This window comes from Lepeophtheirus salmonis, chromosome 9 (genome assembly GCF_016086655.4).
Source record: "Lepeophtheirus salmonis chromosome 9, UVic_Lsal_1.4, whole genome shotgun sequence".
NCBI lineage: Eukaryota > Metazoa > Arthropoda > Copepoda > Siphonostomatoida > Caligidae > Lepeophtheirus > Lepeophtheirus salmonis.
The window spans coordinates 10,988,819-11,008,314 of NC_052139.2; the positions used below are offsets into that span (position 1 = coordinate 10,988,819).

The window sequence follows — 19,496 nt, forward strand, 5'->3', positions numbered from 1 at the left end:
TTATAAAAACTGTCTTCTTATTTTCTTTTTCGCTGTACCTTTCATATAACTGCTCAACTTAAAAACAATCATTTAACGATTATAAATTTATAGAAAAATCAGTAAGCACTCTAAAGTATTTATTTATGCTTGTGAGAAGTTAAAAAATATGCACTGCCGATATGTAAGACAAAAAAATAATGTCATAAATAAAGGTGAAACAATTATGATATTTGAAAATTGTACACTTTTTTTGATTTGTATCTAAACATATTTTCCATTTACAAAAGCTGCCATCATTTTATTTTTATTCTTGAAAGGAGAACAATAAATAAAATATACCTTTTTAGTTTTGGGGTTCTTTATTTTTATACTTAACGGCAGTGCTTATAATTTACATCTATTGAGTGAAGCACTTATGAAGATTATGAACTAGAATTTGTATTATTTTTTTACAGTAACACGGGATGATATATTTCTTTATGTTTTTGTCATGACAGCTAATCTGCTCTTCACACAAACGTACTTGGTTACTAAATTATATTTTGGTAGATTTTTTTTTTTACCAACCAACGAAGCATATTATGTTACCCTTGTCTTTCATACTCACCTATGAACCTATAAACACTTTTATATTGTAAAAATGATGTTAATACTGTATTAAAAAGAATGGTTTGTATCCTTATGTGCAAAATATGTGATAAAATTGTAATGAAACAAGAATAAAATAAAAGGCTCTGAGTAAAAAGAAGGATAAGATGAAATGCATTCAGCAAACCCGATAGGGAAACTGTAAAGTCAAATAAAATATTATAGTTACCCATATATTATACCCGTGTATAAAACAATATAAAACTGTCTTAAACTTTATTGCATAACTTTTATATGGATCGTAAAAAAAGGTACATATATACTTACATTTATTCTTTATAACATTATAGTTTAAAATATATACTCAAACTTATCACAGCGTTATTTACCTGAAACAAAAAAATATTTTATATTTTGTTGTTGCCTGTTGATATTTGTTCTTCCTTTCAATTAATGAATATTCCGATCGTGGATGGGTTGAATTGGACTTTACTATTTTTAAATTGTGAAAAATTTACCATGTACGATTAAATTATAATTCCATGGTTGGGAAGAATGTAGCTAACAAACACCAGGACTAAAACATCAATTTACTACGTTCTTTTCCCTTATAAGTGTTCTGGACGTTGATTGATTTAATAAGTATGAACTTTTGTGCATCAAACCGTGAAAAATTCCCAATAATTATAAAATAGTGCAATGCCATTTTTGGAAAGAAATCTCAAATGACCAATTGATTTTGGGCCTTTCTTATGTTTACTTTCGAAGAAAAGGTTATATGATTTATTACTGATAACTACGTGTTACACTTTTGAATATAGGTAAAAAATATTGATAAATTTATTTTGCAATCTTTTGAGAATAAAATTTGTTAAAAAGTCAATTTATTTGAGTACAAGAAAGTTCACCCCATGCTAATTTAGTCATAAGAAAAGTTCTCCCAAAGACAAATCTATTGGAAGAAAAACTCAATTTGAAGGATGTTTTTCCTATGATTAGTTCATCACGATGCCCAATTATTCCAAAGACATTTCATTCCCAAGGAAGTCCGAAGCAAGAAAAAATCATCCGGAGGAAAAAAATGCTTTTATTTAACATAATATAATTATTAGAAAAAGTCTAATTAGTGCATTTTTAAGTATCAAATAACGTTTTTAATTAAGAATAAGTATTTCCTGACCATGATAATGATTATATTAGTGAATGACTAAATTATTGTACTAAATAGTAGAATACAACTCTATATCATATTTGATTTTTCTTCAGTAAGATATATCTTAAATATATGTACTTTTGAGAATGAATTGCCTACTGGATGAATTTGTTACGGGATGAAAAGTGGGAAGTGACCATTCTAGAGGTGATAAGAGAACAGTGAACTTTCCGTTTACAAAATTATTGTGTTAAACAATCAGAAATAAATACAGGAAACAAGATGAGCAAAATTAACAACTGACAAAAGGGTATAATATGGCATTACATATGTTTCTTTTCTGTACATCAGTAAAAAATAGCTATAATTATAGAAATAATATTCAACTCTGGGAGTGTAATAAAATGTTCAACAATCAACTCAACATATTTTACTATGTTGATGTTAAAATTATAATACATATTTACAATATTATTATTAATACATTATTTTTGTACCCAGAGATATAATACTATTATAAAGTTATATTACCTTGACATACAGGTTTAAGCTGTTCGTTAACATAGTATGAAAGAAAACGCAATCTATCCCAAAATAAATAGCTAGAAAAATTACCTTTAAAGTATTTTTTCCCTCTCGACGGACTTGTATCTTTAAAAATAATCCTATCTTGTAGCACTCGTATTTCAAGATAATACCGTATCTTAAGCTGACGTTCATTGTCACGGATTTAAGGTTTTTTATTTGCTATAGTTTTACTATACAGAACTGCAAATGCCTTTGTAGCATATATTTAATAATTTATCTATATCCCAAACCTTGGAAACATTAACATTCGTGCGTGGAAAACTTCCAATGGCAATTTCAACTGGGGCAGTGAAAGTGAAATTTGCCCGTATTTTCTTCAAACTTCATGATGAATAATAACACATTGTAATTTAAAAATTAAATTAAAAAAAATATTGTTATGAATATTGAAATACAAATAATATTATTTGCATTTACCGTAGCATCCGTAAGAAAAAAGAGTAAATGGCGTAAAAAAAAAAATACGGGTTTCAATAGGAAAACCAAGGGCTTTAAAGTATTTTTTATTATTGGACGTGCTCCTTGAATGTATTGCATGAATTGGCAGTGGTTTTTAAGGATCCAGGGGTATCCCAAGTACACCTGGATACCTTGAATGCTTCAAACTTTATTAAGGATCCAAGGGTAACCCAAGTACCGTACAACACCCGAGAGCTTGGAAATATTTTTTGGTATTAGAGAGGTTCCTTGGATGTATTGCCGGTGGTTTTTAGTAGTCCTACACTACCCATGGGCCAATCCAATGGCGGAAGGTATTCAGCCATATTTTAAGAGGTCCTAGCTATTAATCCCTATCCTTACCAATCCTTTCGATTAATTTCTTAGAAGATTGGATTGAATTTAAAATAAATGGAATAAAATGGTACTGCAATAATATTACTCACTCTTGAAGGTACTCCCTCGCGGTCTGGAACAAACAAATATTTATTTAGAAATTTGTTATTGGTGCTATTTAGCGAATTTATTATATGTTGTCATGAATTTTGAACAAAATACAGGCAATTTTTCTCCATCGCAATTTTCGCCAGGGTAGTTTTCCTGGTACCAAAATAATAAATGTAATATTGCTACAAATTATTTCTAATATTTCTATGCCTATATATGAATAAAAACACTCCATCCGTATTCGATTAATTTAATTTGGAATTAAGGGACAGGAAGGGGGAACTTGTCAAAACTAAAATAATTATAAATATAATATTTATATATATTTATTTGTATATAAGATTTGATAGATATTGAATACAAACATTTGAACTTTTTTCAAACAAAAATGCAATCGATTTTCTTTTTCTTTCTTCCTTTTCGTTTCATGTCTTTTATATATGTGTAAGTAAGTATAGGTAAGTATATAAAATATCATATTATTTATCTTTTTTTTTTTCAATAAGATTATCTTCTTTTTTCTATTTATTGATGAAGAAACTTCTGTTTTTTTAATTCTAAACATCAATAATTCGGTTTAATTTCTATAAATAAATTTTATCTATATTAAATGAGATCTTGTTTTTCCAACAAAATAGTATTTCAATTGAAAAAAAATGAATTATCATCATAAAAACAGGCTATAATTATTTCGGTAAAAGTAAATTAATAAGTTGATTGCACAAGTTATGGTCTTTAAATTATATTTCTTAATTTTTTTGAATTGTTGTGGGAAAACCACTTATTTCACGATTTAATTTGATGGTTTATTGTCTGAAATTCCTTTGAAAGACGACGCACATAAATAATTAATAGAAATGACGTCACAAATCCGTAGTAAATACAGTAATACTCCGTTTATTATTTTTTTTTTTAAATTAATATTAATAGTTATTTATTTGTTTGCATAATAATAACTGAGAGATGACTATTACTTACATAAGAAGATATTAGAGATGTATACATAAATGAATATGAAATAATAGGTAATATTAAATAATAAGATATAGTTTCTAATATTTTAAAATTTTACTAACACTCATTTTAAGACATACTTCGAGATAAATATAATATACATTAATATTATTATTAACCCCAGACGTAAAGAATAAACAGGTACTTGTATCTGGCATCAGGATAACAAATGCAAGGCATTTAGAAGAATCTCGAATATGAAATACTTTAGTATAATACACATAAGAAATACATAATAAAAGTAGATGAAAATACTAAAAAGATAAATCCAAAACTCCTCATGGACAGGAAATCTCTTACCGGGTAGAAACAACATCTAGGATATTTTTTAAATGTAGTACATACTCTTCCAGCATGGTGGAATGGGTAAAAGTTTATTTCTAACACTTATATTCAATATCCCTTGGACTTCTAAAATATTAGGTAAAGTAAAAAGTTCTGAGCGTTTTTTGCTAGATGTCTTTAGTGAATTATATCTCACGATTAATACATTGTATAAAAAAAAATTTAATATATGCTTGAAGGTTATGAGTACACAAAACAAAAGTTGATTTATATTTTTGTATTAGGTGAAGCCAGTTTTGTGTTACAGTGTTCAAAAGTGGAAGTAAAAAAAGAGAAAATTTGATACTTTTTTTAAAGTTTCACTACAGCCTTGGTAAAAAGGCCCAGGAGGTGGCCTTTTTTTCTGTTTAAGGATTTAAAACAGTATTGAATGAAGCAACAAAGCAGTAGTTCTAACAATTCCATTCTGGTGCTCTGGACGTTAAATGATGTTGTGTAATGAAATAATAGCTAATTTATCATAGTTGTGTGTCCACTGTTGTATGCCTCAGTACAAGACATCAAAAGAGAAAACAAAGAAAATACTTTTAAACATAATCGTTAATTAAACTCACTATACCTCAATTTAAACTTAATAAATATAGAATAAATTTTAAAGAAGGCATTATCCAGAAAAATAAATAGCAACATAATAACGCTGAGTTATTGATTCTAGTATATACTAAAAAGTATTGAAGATAAAATAGAGGTTAAAAAGACTTAGAAACATTTATCAACCTGAGGATGAGTAATGTCCCAGTTCATTTACAGAAGATTAAGAACGGTTCTTAATAAAGTCGGTCCTTATGCCAGTCAGTACTATAAATTATTTTAATAAAAAATAATTCAAGATGAGTGGAGTCAGCATTTTAATTTTTTTTTATAACTGATATGCAGTACTGAACTGAAACGGAAATCTTTTCTTCAGTCCTAAATATGAAGCAGCAACACAATTTCAATAAATATAATACAGTTCTTTACGTTGAAGGATGAGTAAAAAAATAAGTCGCAAAAGCAAAAAATGCAGAGATTTTTCAAACTGGGGTATTTATAACCCCATTAATATTTCAATTCTTTTATTTACATATCACGATATTTTTATCAATTTAATTATCAGTGAAATATAAAAATATATATATTTTATTTTAAATTTTCCAGCTATATTTTAGAAAATGAATAAAAATCTTTACACTTTTTATTCACAAAAGATTAAAGAAATTTCATTGTCTAAAAAAATAAGAAAATAAATTTTAAGAACCTTTTTATTTTTATTTCTAAAGTAAAATATACCAAACTAAGTTTATATTCTCTATTTTTCAAATTGCTTCACTGGCCTACACTTTCTTTCTTTTCTAATCTTAGTGATTTTATTTTTAAAAAAACAGGAAAAAATAATATTAAGTATATAATTTTTGCCGATTCATTGAAATTTAGAGAAGTTATAAAAATATACAAGCCATTATTTTACTCAATTTTCATGCGTCATATCAACTTTTTTTTATTTTTTACAACGTATATATAGGTATATTGTACAGACATACAAATTTGAATCAGCAAAATAAAAATGGTATAAATATATTTATATGCTTTGATACATTCATAGTTATTAATATTTACAAACGTTAATTTTATGCATTAAATAATTTTTTGACATTTTGATCTTATTTTTAACAAACAAAAATGTTAAATTTGTAGATATGAAATAATAATATTCACATAGAAATTTTATGAAAACATTTGAAATTACTAAATAGTATGGTTTGCCAGAATTTATGAACAACTTTATAAATGTACATGTATGACGTGTCGACACAAGAACATACAGCTATATTATTCGTTAAAATATATTAGTATGATAAAATAATCCATTTACTTAAGTTCTTTCAATAATATTATCGATGGGTGAAACCTACGTTTTAACTGCTTAATTAAGTGGGATCGAAATTCAATAAAGATATAATGTTAAAATAGTAATGGTACTGATTTAAAAAATCATGAATTCTTAACATAAAATTTAAAGTGAAAAACAACATGAAAAAGCACAAAGCCTTACCAATAATATTTTTTGGTCAATAAATAACACTGTTCACAAGAAAAAGTAGTACACGAATGTAATATATTTATTTAGTATAGGTTCTAAATTTGGTCTTAACATTACATTATTGGCCTCAGGACTTTCAGAAAAATGGTTTTTTTAAAAACTAATTTTAAGATTCCAAGCTTTTTTCAATATATCTCAATATTTTCATTCATATATTGATCAATCATAGGCTATATATTCAAATTTCTTGTTTTATTTTAGTTATCTTTTAATCTTAATTATAGTTTCAAACCTTAATTTGGTTTATGATACTTAATTGAATTAAAATCCATCTGTTTATAAGTATATGATTGTGTCAATGAATTTTGGATATTGGAAGCATATTTTTCAATGTCCTCAAAGAATTAAATTTGAACATATAAATTGACAATAACTCAAAGATAATATAAATAAACATTACACTCAGTTTAAATTATAAATCATTTTATTTTCTTTTAGATTGACAGGCTACTTATATTAAAGAGTATATTCTTCTTAAATATATTTGTAGGATTTTATTTGTTCTTTTTTTTGCTTATAGATTCCTAAATGGATGGACAAATTGACATTTTTTTATACTTGAGTCTTTTAAGAAACTGCACTGAACATAAATCACTTTTTTAAAACAAGCTTACTCCAAGTTTTGGTATATAAATGTAATGTTTTTAATAATTAATAAGGATTCTTGATATAATAATAACCAATGGACAATAAAGAATGAAAATATACAAGACTAGCTAATTAATGTTTTTCCTTTTTGACAGTTGAGGTTGAGAATAAATCAATGCTAATCTTTTTACTCATAAGTCATCCAAATTTTATTTGTTTAAAAATTATCTTAAGTCATTATTATTTTTATGTTCATATTTTGGTGCGTAATTACATTTTTTAAATTTTTGTACATTTTTCAAAAACCTGAAAACCAAAAAAATGTTGTTTTTTTAATTTTGAAGGTCCTAACTTGAAAAATGATGTCACTAGGACTTAATAAAAAATTGTATACTATTGGGGAAGAGTTTCTATACAAATAGAGCGAGATAATTTATTCTTTTGGAAATTAAAATTATTTAAATAGTGTTCGTAGAAAAATAAAGAGCAAATGAAGTCAGTCAGGAAATTGTTCTAAATTAGATTTACTTTAAAAATAGCGTTTGTAAACATACTTAATGGAAAACAAATATTTTTTTGTTTGGAGTTACAAAATAATATTTTTACACAGTTTTTGTATTTGTTAAAAAAAGGAAAATTTCACTAATTGAAGTTGTATATTTATGGTGCTCACATAGTCTATTTGAAACTTAAAGAGCAAATAACAATTACATTAACTATAAGTAAAAATTTAAATATTTTTGAATAATATATTGTTTTAAAAACAAGTAAAAACTATTTTACAAATGGAAGAAAATTTTATAATGAAATTATAACATAAATGGACTGAATGATTATACAGCGTATCAAAATAAACACTTTTTGTACTTATGTGGGTAAGGTTATTTAATATTTTGTTGTTTGTATCGAAAGCGAAAACTAAGATTTATAAAGTTGCTTATTTTTATAGTTTGACTGTTTGACTTTTAAGTGTATATTACAGATTCACACGACTTTATGAACATCTCATCTGAATAGAAAATGCTCTACTGACGTTAATCTTTATTTTGTACATACAGGTTAACTCCAATTCTTCAGCTTTTAATATGTTGGAGGCAAAATATCTTATTTAAGATTAGGTTTGTCGTAAAGCAATTTGTTTTGTTTTTTGCTATGAAACAAATCCAATAAAAGTTATTTTAATTAATTTTGATGTTTTGAGTGAAGTACATAATTGTATTTTAACTATATTAATTATATCAGACTCAAACACAATTATTTAGCTTGCTAACACAGTTTTGGAACTATTGTAGGATCATTTTTGAAACCAATAAGTATATTTTACACTACCATTGCTCTAGGGTGTAATTGTGACAAATTATGTCTGAAAGTTCTTTCAACTTTTTATAAATTTAAAATACGGAATATAAACAAAATATTGCTTAAAAACAAATGGGCTCATTTACGATACCATCTGGCTGTGATGGAAAGTGTTATATGCCTATTGTCCTAATATTGTCTAGATGGTCAAGTGAGTTTTCTCTCTTTATGTTCAATTGAATTTTATTTAGTTTTTATCTATTTTCTTATTTGCACCCTCTGTCCCCTCTTGTATTTCCATCTGTTCCTCAATTTTTCTATGAACTTTCATGAGATTGTTATATTTCTTAATCTTTAAGAATTAAAAATGATGTAGCATCCTTTAATATTTTCTTTGATTTCCCATACAGAAATCTTACAAGCTTTCAACATTAATTTGTTATTCTTTTTTTTACCTATCTATATATAGATTCAAGTGTTGAGATATTTATCTTCCAGAATAATTTGGTGGGTTTTGGCAGTTTCATGAAAGATGCATATACTGTGGAAAAAAAATCACCAATACTTTTTGTATGAGTTTGTATATAGTCTTCCAAATATAAAAATTCTAAATTTTGTCTTAATTTTTTTTTTTAAATTGAAAGATTAATTGAAAATTATACCAATTAAACTGAATTAAAAAAAATTTCTAGTTCCTTTGTACTGTTCTTTTTTTTATCATTTATATCCAATTTGATCACGAAAAAGCTAATTTAATCACAAATTTCCTTAACGTGGATGATTTTTGCAAAAATTTCGGATTGGCGTCATTTTGAATATAAATTTGACCAGTATGAAAAATAGTATGTATGTTGTTCTTTTTCCCAAAAAATCCAAATACATAACTTTTTAAATATTTTTTTAACTATAAAATTATGTATAGTTATATATTTATTTAGTATAAAGTATTTTTGTTTGATTTTAACAGAGTGATAATAATTTAATATATTATTATAATTATATATGGTAATTTAGTGTGGACCATTTATTTTGCAAAATAGTATTATCATTCTTCTCAAAAGATGACCTGATATTCGCTAGTTTATGAAAAATCCTTTTTTTTAAGGAAATTACATGAAGTTCCTTTCAAGATTTGTAAATTTAGGTTTAGTTTGTTTTGTTGACTACCTATATTAACAAATAAAGTTCTACCATGCAGTCACTTTCAGCTCGTTGTGAAAATATGTTTCTGAATCGGAAAAATTGCTTTGTAAATACAACAAAATGTTGAAATTTTACTTTTTAAATAAAAGTCTATCCCATCTCATTTTTATCAAATTACAGATTTATTATCATTTTTTGTAAGGTGAAGATATTAAAATTTATAATACAAAAATAAAACTTAATATAAATTAAAATTCAAAATTGATTTAGATTTATTATATCATACCATAATTTTATGTATTAATAAAGCCATCAAATCTTATTGATAGTAAATAAAATGCTAAGTTCTGTAAACTCAAAAACATAAATGTTGGCAAATAAAAGGTACTATCATTTTCCTTGAAGTAAAAGCAAACAGGAACACACCATTTGGGTCCACAAGCAAACATTTGTTGGATAATGTATAATAAATTAATTTTTAATCAAAATATCATTTGCATAAAGCATTCCAACTCACATAACACTTAGGCTGGAAAATCTTGGCCTTAACAGAGAAAACAATTATTTTTGAGTTCTAAATTGGATTTTTTAAAGATTATTATTTTATTTTTCTTTATAGATTAGAATCCCCATTTTTTCATTTTTGAGGTATTGCATAGCTTAAACTTTTTCTCATCAAGAAGCAGTCTCAAATTATATCATGAAATTGTTTTCGTTAAATTGTTTTAAATGTATAAATCAAATGGCAAGAGTATAATAAGAAGCTGTGTGCATTGAAAAAGGTTGCTACATCTGGATTGGAAAACAAAGTACATGTAAAAGTAATGAAACTTCTAGCTACCGAAATAATGAATTTACTCATCGAAGCTCTAAATGATTTGGCGCCACTGCGTTCAAAAAAGTATAAACAAGTCACACCTTGGTGGACAGAAGAACTGAGAAAATTGAGAAATGAAACTAATAGAGCTGAGCGGAGAGGAAGAAACCCCCAATGGAGTAACGATAGAGTTGACTATTATAAAAATAAAACAGAATATAGGAGGGTAATCGAACTGAGAGACAAAATCATTGGGGCAGAGATGCACGAAGTTGGATTTTTACAGAGCAATATCAGCTGGAATACATTTACCAAATGGCCATAATGGACATATACAACATATTTTATATAAATTAATAAGTACGAAAAATCTCCTGTTTGTTAACGCGTGTGTTTAATATAATTAAAGTTTCTCTTAATTACATATATGTTGTAATTATGTTGAAATATAGTTGTACTGATGTACAAAAAAAATAATAATAATAAAGATGGGGGGATTTCGCATTGGATGGCTTAAATGATTTAGTGAGAGGGTATTTTAGTGACTCAATTATAATTAGGTCAGATGAAATATATGAAGAAGCAATTCCGAAGGTTTTGTTTAAAAACATGAATGCAAAATGGAAAAATGATATAACTGTGTCATGCAAGGTTGTGGCAACTTAAAATAGTACAATACTGTTTTTCCGGCAGAACTAGAGGCATTATGTGTTCTCAATAGGAAACATTTGTTCAAGTGCCAATCAAAACTTTCTTGGACAGTTCAGCTGTTATTTGTTTTATAGCTAAAAATGAAAGTTTCTTAACGGGTCAACAAGTTAGGGTGATAGAAGAAATGCAGTGTTTGAAAAGGAATGTCCCGATAACTTGGATAAAAGGTCATTGGGAGTAGACAGGAATGGAATATGCGGATGCACTTGCTAAGAATGGTGATACTATTCTATAAGAATTGGAAGTCAAAGTTCCCAAAAGTGTAATTTTGTCCGAGATAAATAAGTACATAAGGTAAACATTGAAACGGGAATGGATAAAAAACACAACGTGCCGACATGCAAAATTCTTTTAGTAGTTCGAAATGGCAACTTTAAAAAAAAATGGAGAGCATCTATAAGCATTATAGTTGGCTTCATTACAGAGCATATTCCCTTAAGGAAGCATCTAACGGTAATGGGAATGGTGGAAGATGCATCATACAGATTGTGTGGAGATATAACTGAGACTCCAATTCATTTATGGGTAGAGTGTGATGCCCTGGAGAGATTAAGGAGGGAAATATAGAAGACTAGGTATAATAATAAAAAATATTTCATATTAGACTGAAGCCATTAAGAAAAATAGCTATTTTAATAACGTTTTTTTAAATCGTTGTTATTATTTTTATAGACTGTTTTAGGGCATTGTTTTGGTCGTATACATTTTTGTTGAAAAAGATGTGATTTTAATATATAAAAGTATATCCCAGTTGTAGGGGTATATGTTACACGGGTTGCTGCATTTAATTGGGATTTCCGTGGCTTTAGGGGGAGGTAGCTATCCATCTACGTACCCTTAAGGCATGTAATAGCAAAAAAAAATCCTAATAACGAACAGATTGATACAAAATTTGGACATCTAAGTGTGAAGCCCGGTACTTTTTAGACCAAGTGTTCTATATCTATTATATCCATTTTGTAAGGTAAATAATCATATAAATGTTATTATCAAAAGTAATTTTTTAATTAATTACTGAATGATTGACAAGTCCAATGAATACATTAACTCATCACTTCTAAGATGATATGTTCAACTAAAATGATATGATGCAAAATATAAATTAGTATCCTTTCATTTATTACATATATTAATATATAGCCCGAAGCGTTCATACTTTTACATAACTATTTAACCCAGTTTAAATATTCAGTAAATCCATAAATATTTAATTATTTTCCTTCTTGATTTTGCTAAGAATGCTCACGATAAGCTTAGTAATACCTTTTTTATATGAAGTACATTTTTAATATATTTTTTTAGTTTCATTTATCAGAGTAAGTTTAAAAAGGTTGCATGTGAATACGTAATGACATTTTTTACGTTTTTATGAAACTTTTTTATGTGGTTATATGCTTTAAATAGAAGTTTTTATTGTATAACAATATGTTTTTTTTAAATTTGAGAATTAAATATATTTAAAATATAATTTAAAGGAAAAATCAAAAATCATGACCATAAATATTTGTTGACATGTCAATTCTTAATAAAGTAAATTCATTATTTTAAGATCATTATAAAAATTTAAACAGAATAAAATTATGATATCTAGTCAATTGAACAGTCAATAATTTTAATGACTAATCCATGCAGGGAAGAAAAAACAATGATGTAGTAATATTAAATTATAATTATACGATATCCAAAGTTTTAAAAAACTTCTTTGTTTATATAAAAGTCTATGTGGTTAGAAATGCCTTAATTATAAATAGGCAAATGGATGAAGAAGTGTCATATGTTTTTATTAATTGGGATTAAAATCATCATAGTAAATTAAAAACTAATATCGAATTCGACGCAAATTTTTGAACTCACGTATTGAGTTCTGTGTCAAGTCCAATTGGTGTTTAGACAATTCACTAATTTTTTAGTTTAGTACAGTTTTTCAGAATTTCCACATATACGAGTATAATTGTATGCCATTTATTTTTTCCTTTTTTTAATGCAATCTCCTTTTAATGAGAAAGTAGAGTCTAGAGTTTTTTTTTCTATCCTTTTATGTATTGATACTACCAATTGAGTTCATTATTATTTGAGTTGAGGTAATGTTGAATTTTCACAACATATATATGAACGAGTTTGTTTCATTTTGAAAAAGTTCTTGAGTTTTGAAGTTCCCGTAATAATCAAATCCAATACTTTAAAAAAGTAATTATTGAAATTTTTAAATATTTTTTTCTTAAACATAATAAAGTTTGCACTCCCTTATTGATCTGGGATATTATACTCTCCAAAATAAATAATAAAGCTCCTTATTGCTTTGAATCTACGTTATATCGCCAATATTTTGCAGCATAATCCTAGTCATATAAAATGCTTTATTTATCATGATAATGCCTTCTGTGGGATTTATTGGTATATTTAACCATTTTTAATCGAGGTATAGTTAATATAATTAACCATTTTGTTTATTAGTCATTTTATATTTTTCCTTTCGCTGTCTTGGACTCTTTTTTTTTTTTCATTGTCAGGAAATTTAGTATAGTAACTATTATTTTATATATATTCAAACAACTATTTTTAACTTTTTAATTCCTAATTATATGTGTAAACTTATACACAATTACATAAATATTAATTCTGTATACTGTAAACCCGTTTATCATGAGATGAAAAATGTTAAATTTGTGGGATCTATTTTTTACTCAGTTCTATTACGGCATTATGAAAAGGGATGCTCATTAACCGGGGTTTAACTACATCTGGCCCTAAATTATTTAATGTATGAAATCAGAAATCTAACAATCACACCAATAAAAACAACTTGAATAGAAAATATATAAATATAACTATAAATTAGGTTTTATTGTGTAGAAATAGAAGAAAAAAATTATACAATACCAAATTAATTGACCGACTAAAATATTGGTATATTAATTAAGCATATTTATTTGTAAATATATTGTCTAATATGAAAACAATGCGTTATCATATTTCATTACCTCAAATTGTTATTAAAGTTATGGTCATATTGATTTATAAAGCAAAGTTTTTTAGTCTTTATGTATATGAAAGCAAGTCACTGAGTCTACCAAATATAAAGCTAAATGATGTACATCATACGAAATATTTTGATTCAGGAATATCAATGTAGTCCCAATAGTTTAATATTACAGTCGTGGGTATATGACATCTAACGTGTATACCATTTACATATTTTTGATATAAGAAATAATAATTTAACCCGTTTTATTGAAATGAATAGTTTTACACTCTTTCATTTTTTTATTGGTATCTGATATACATATCATAATTCCTTTACATTTTTAGAACATGTTAAGTTTTGAAGTAAATACAAACTTTGATATGAGGAAATTAATTGGGTTTCTTATTAGTGAGTGCTATAAAGACCATACCAACATATTAATATAAAATCGTTCTATTATTATTTCATTCTTGAGGACAGAACACGTCATATCATTTATTTATAAGTATTGAGTAAAGAGATTATAAGTGAAAGATACGTTATATATATCAATCCACACTTTTAATCTCTTGTGGAATTCCTTGTTATGTCACATCTTTTGGCTAAGATTAATTTAAATAATTTCATAGAAGTAAACGTTTCAGACAGGGCTATGTATTTTCCTTTAGAATAAACCAAAATATTAATTAAAAGCATAGTTCATATCATCTTCATCATAATTATACTCGACAATATTATAAAAGTTGTTAAAAAAATCCCTAACCCTCTAATTATCAACGAAGGGCATTTATATTCTATATTCTTTGATCGAGGTTACGTGAATCCTGAAGATAAATCATATACATAGTTTTTTTTAACTTTTTATTTCAACCATTTTGTCTCCTCTCTCCTTTTTAGTCTCTTTAGTATTGAGTAGTTACGAGTTAGTGTGGACATGAAAAACAAAAAGTAACACTGAGGATTTTTTGATGAGTAATATGACATATTAATTAAGTAAAAATATTTCAAGAAATGCCAGATACTACTGCTTCCGGTGTAATGTCATATTCTCCATTTTCGAAATAAAAATGAAAAATTTCACGTGCTAGCAAAATGGTTGACTATACTCAACATCCCTATAATTGAAAATAATTTCTCGCATTACCAATATATGAGATCGAGTATTTTAAATATAAGTATGCACTGCATTTTATAATTTAAAGAGTGTCCACTAAAAAATAGTATTAGTTTTTTTCGTTATTAAAAAAAGCATGGTACATAGATTTAAAAAAATATTTTACGTATAAAGGGGAAAATTTGATCACTGAACGGAGTACATATTTTTTTTACACAAAATAATCATTTTATGAGAAAAGCATTTACTCGTTTTGAAAGATTCTACATTCATCTATAATAAATTTCCACTATAAAATGCTATAAAACATTATTACTAATGTTGATTATTTTGTAGGTAATATTTTTTTTTTCAAAATTTTTTCAAAGAAGTGTGAAAATCGATCAAAATGACTCAATTCTTATAATTTATAATTTTTGGACTATGATCTCTCAACATTAAAAAAAAGAAAAGAAAAACACATTTTAAAACATAGGTGTATAATATGAAAGTAAAAACAGCTGACTAATATATATTTTTTGAATTTATCAAATCCAACTAGTTTCATACATATTTTTATAATATTTTTTGTTTTTTTAGGCAGTATAATTTTGCTGATTTACGTTGATTCTATTCCCTTTTTGAAATGAAAATACATACTTCTCAGATATGATGTAGTTATTACTAACACGTCAAGTTTTCACTGTTTATCATGGGGAAAAGGGGAAACATAAAATATGTGGCCGATCAACACAGACGTTAAGTTATCCCTCGGCACTAAAAAAAAAATGTACTTTTTGAAAAAAATAATACAAAAATTTGACATATATTTTGTTATCACAGTCGATGTTTTAACTTATTTTCAGGGTTATCAACATTTACTGATTGAATTCAAATAATTTTTTGTTAAAAGTTGAATAATTAAGAACGGGTACATTGTAAAACTCTGCCCGTACGTCATACTATTTCTTTCTATCGCAAAATTACAGGCAATGACAGCGAGTAGTTTAACTTCATTTATTGCAACCTTTAATTATAAAAACAAAAGTTTGAAATTCAAAGAAAATAATATCGGATAAGGAGAAGAGTGATCTTGACTCAATCGAGTACAATTTTCGAAAACGTGTTCTTATAGGAATAAGCAATCCTTGGAGTTCCTACTGTAAATTTATATTCATAAGTTTTATGTTTCAGGAATTAATGACATACAAGATCATCTTTATGATTCCAAATACGTCCATCTTACAAATACATTGCAATGATTTGTAGTAGATAGATTTGATCTCCTCCGACCTCATCCATCAGATCGACTCCGAGTCTCTTCCCATAATACTTCATAAGATTCAAATTCAACCTCTTCCACATAATAAGACCTTCCATTTACTTCCGTGATCCTCCAAAGTGCTAATTGTCCGAATATCTCAAAAAGTCGACATCCCTCTCCTTTTACTCCAGTTAAAAATGTGTGAAGTTATTTCCTTATTATTAACAGGCTCCAATAATTCAAAATCATCTATCTGTTGTAGCTACCTCCAATTTTGAGATAGAAAGAGAAATTCATACGTGTGGGGAAGCTTATACAATGAACGCGAATTGAGTGTAGATCACAATTGGACACTGAAACGATTGATCGGTTATTTATATCAACAAGTTACTCTTATTTATTCCTTAGAGGAACTGCTAGACCCACTTAAATATATCGTGGCAATATGAAAATGATAAACAGATTGATTTTATAGGCCATATCAAGACCAAAATAAGTGTGTATAGTACAATTAAGGGTTTAAACTATCTCGAGAATTCTGAGAAATCTTCATTCATCCTACAAATTTAAATAAGAAGTATGTAGTGGACTCAAATATGTTGATAAAATATTTGGCTCTATGTGTATATGAAGTAAATAAATATATTCTTATTTTCTTAATTTTTGTTCAAACTTGTTTTTATGTTGATACACCTCAAATCCAGTGTCGGTTTTAGCAGGATATTCTTGGCATCTGCCTTGGAAACTGGGGTTAAATTTTATAAAATGGGAATACCAATTTTGAATTTGGCCGTTACTTTTATTGTATCTAACAATCTTTTCTCTTGGAAAGATAAAAAAACCAAAATTAAGTTGGAATATATTTAATTTTTCCAGCCACCGAATTTTTATTGAATAGTTTCTCGGAATTATTCAACTTTTAACAAAAAATTATTTGAATTCAATCAGTAAATGTTGATAACCCTGAAAATAAGTTAAAACATCGACTGTGATAACAAAATATATGTCAAATTTTTGTATTATTTTTTTCAAAAAGTACATTTTTTTTTAGTGCCGAGGGATAACTTAACGAAGGACCTGGGTTGAACCTATAAAATGGAGGCTTTGCATACTATAGTTACATATTTGAAACTTTTTTTTGTAAAAAACAGTTGTTGTTTTTATAAGGTCACTAAGAGGGATTATTAATTATAAATGCATATTTTAACAAGTTAAATATAATATATGTGTAAAGTACCAATCAAATATAATAATTTTATACATATGTTAATCAAACATTGTCAAATCGCTTATAAATTTGTCATAACATAAAATGATGTTGTCAAACAAACGTTTAATATTTAACAGCAGTTTCAATAAAAATTCTGTTAAATTACATTGTTACAATTGTCAGAAAGTGAAGAATCAAAAGATATGAAATTTTGTATTTTAAAAAATAAAGACATTTAAAAAGTATCCTGAAAAAAATAATTTATCTAGCAAACCTTTTGAAATTTTACTAAATATGTTAAACTTCACATAAAAACAATCTCGAACAAAAATTACGAAAATGTGTAAATCCCAAATTATTTTTTAATTTTATGTATTTATAGAGCCCAATATTTTATAGACACTTTTTAGCAAATTATGGACATTTTGTTCAAATTTGTGGAACGAGTTCAGATATACAATAATTGTATTTAATTTAAAGGCATATATTGGTATTTTAAATGAAATCAAGGAATTCTAGACATATGGAATAACTACACATGGAGTTTAGCTTCTTCTTTTTCTTTTCCTCATGATGAATGGAATAAAAAATTTCCTTTTTTTTTCCCCACGAATTATTCGCAATATATTATCCTCATGTAGAACTTTTATAATAAAATATATCAATTTTTTTTTTTTCAATTGTGACTATCAATTTCGTCTACTTTAATTGCACTGTAGAACACAGACAAAAGGTTAATTAGAATAATTTATTTATACAAATAGCCAATCGTTTGTCAGAGAATACACATATAGTACTAACTCCGTTTTGATTACTATTATTATAGTTTGCTTTTGTGTTGACGGATCCCATGTAAAGAATCAATTTCATCACATCATTGAGAGAGCTTTATATATAATTTTTCTTCTATAATAAAAAAACACTCATTCCTGTCGAATTTTTCTAAGTATAAAAGTATGGACATATGCTTATAAACAAAAACAATTCAATTACTAAGCCCATGCACTCTTTTTTCCCAATTTACATTTCCAAATATTGATAGATTAAATTCCATTCTTTTTCTTGAGCAACTTACGAAATCGCTTTATTATCTTTTCTATAAAAGGTACAACAAAATACTAATTTGATTGCATTCATAAATAATTTATACTTTCAAATGCCTTGTTCTTCATTTATTTTGTAAGGTAATCGAAGCCCCACGTTTTTCCTTTCTCTCTTACCTGGGATATTTATGACTAAACATATTGTAAACAGTAAGAACCAACATTCCCCAATATAATTAATCATGATGAGGAGAGTGTCTGATTTGATTAATGGTTATTTAGGAGTTAGTATTTGAGTTATGTTGATTAATGTCCTTCGCCTCTTGATCAAGATGTTTAAATATAGCTTTAAAACAAAGAGCACATTTTAAAAATCCAACGACTTTCACTATTCCGTTCACTCTGTCAATATATACTGAAACAGAAAAAAAACCTTTTCGAATACTCTTCTTCTTTGTACGTGTTCGCGTGAGAGAAGAGTTACTCCTTATATGGTTTGGTAGGGAGCTTTTACTATTGTTCTTAATGAATATCAGTAGAATAGAGGAAGAATGTTTATTCTTTCTCTTAACATCGTACAACTATCTTTCAATCACTTTGTTAGTTCATGGTTTTACTTCATTTTTTCTATTCTTTTAATAAATAAAAACTTTGTAATGAAAAACTTAGACAAACTTTTGTCAAGTCAATTATATTATTATTTAATAGATATATTTATATCATGACGA

General features: G+C 26.5%; 1 protein-coding gene across 1 annotated transcript in view; it reads right to left on the minus strand.

Annotated features, from left to right (window-relative positions):
- Window positions 1-19,261, minus strand: part of LOC121124732 (uncharacterized) — a 60,560-nt gene extending 41,299 nt beyond the window's left edge. Inside the window, exon 1 of the mRNA XM_040719919.2 lies at window positions 18,946-19,261. Within this exon, the coding sequence (XP_040575853.2) occupies window positions 18,946-19,012 (67 nt within the window). The 5' untranslated portion in view covers window positions 19,013-19,261. The remainder of the gene's footprint in view (window positions 1-18,945) is intronic.
- Between the last annotated feature and the right edge of the window lie 235 nt (window positions 19,262-19,496).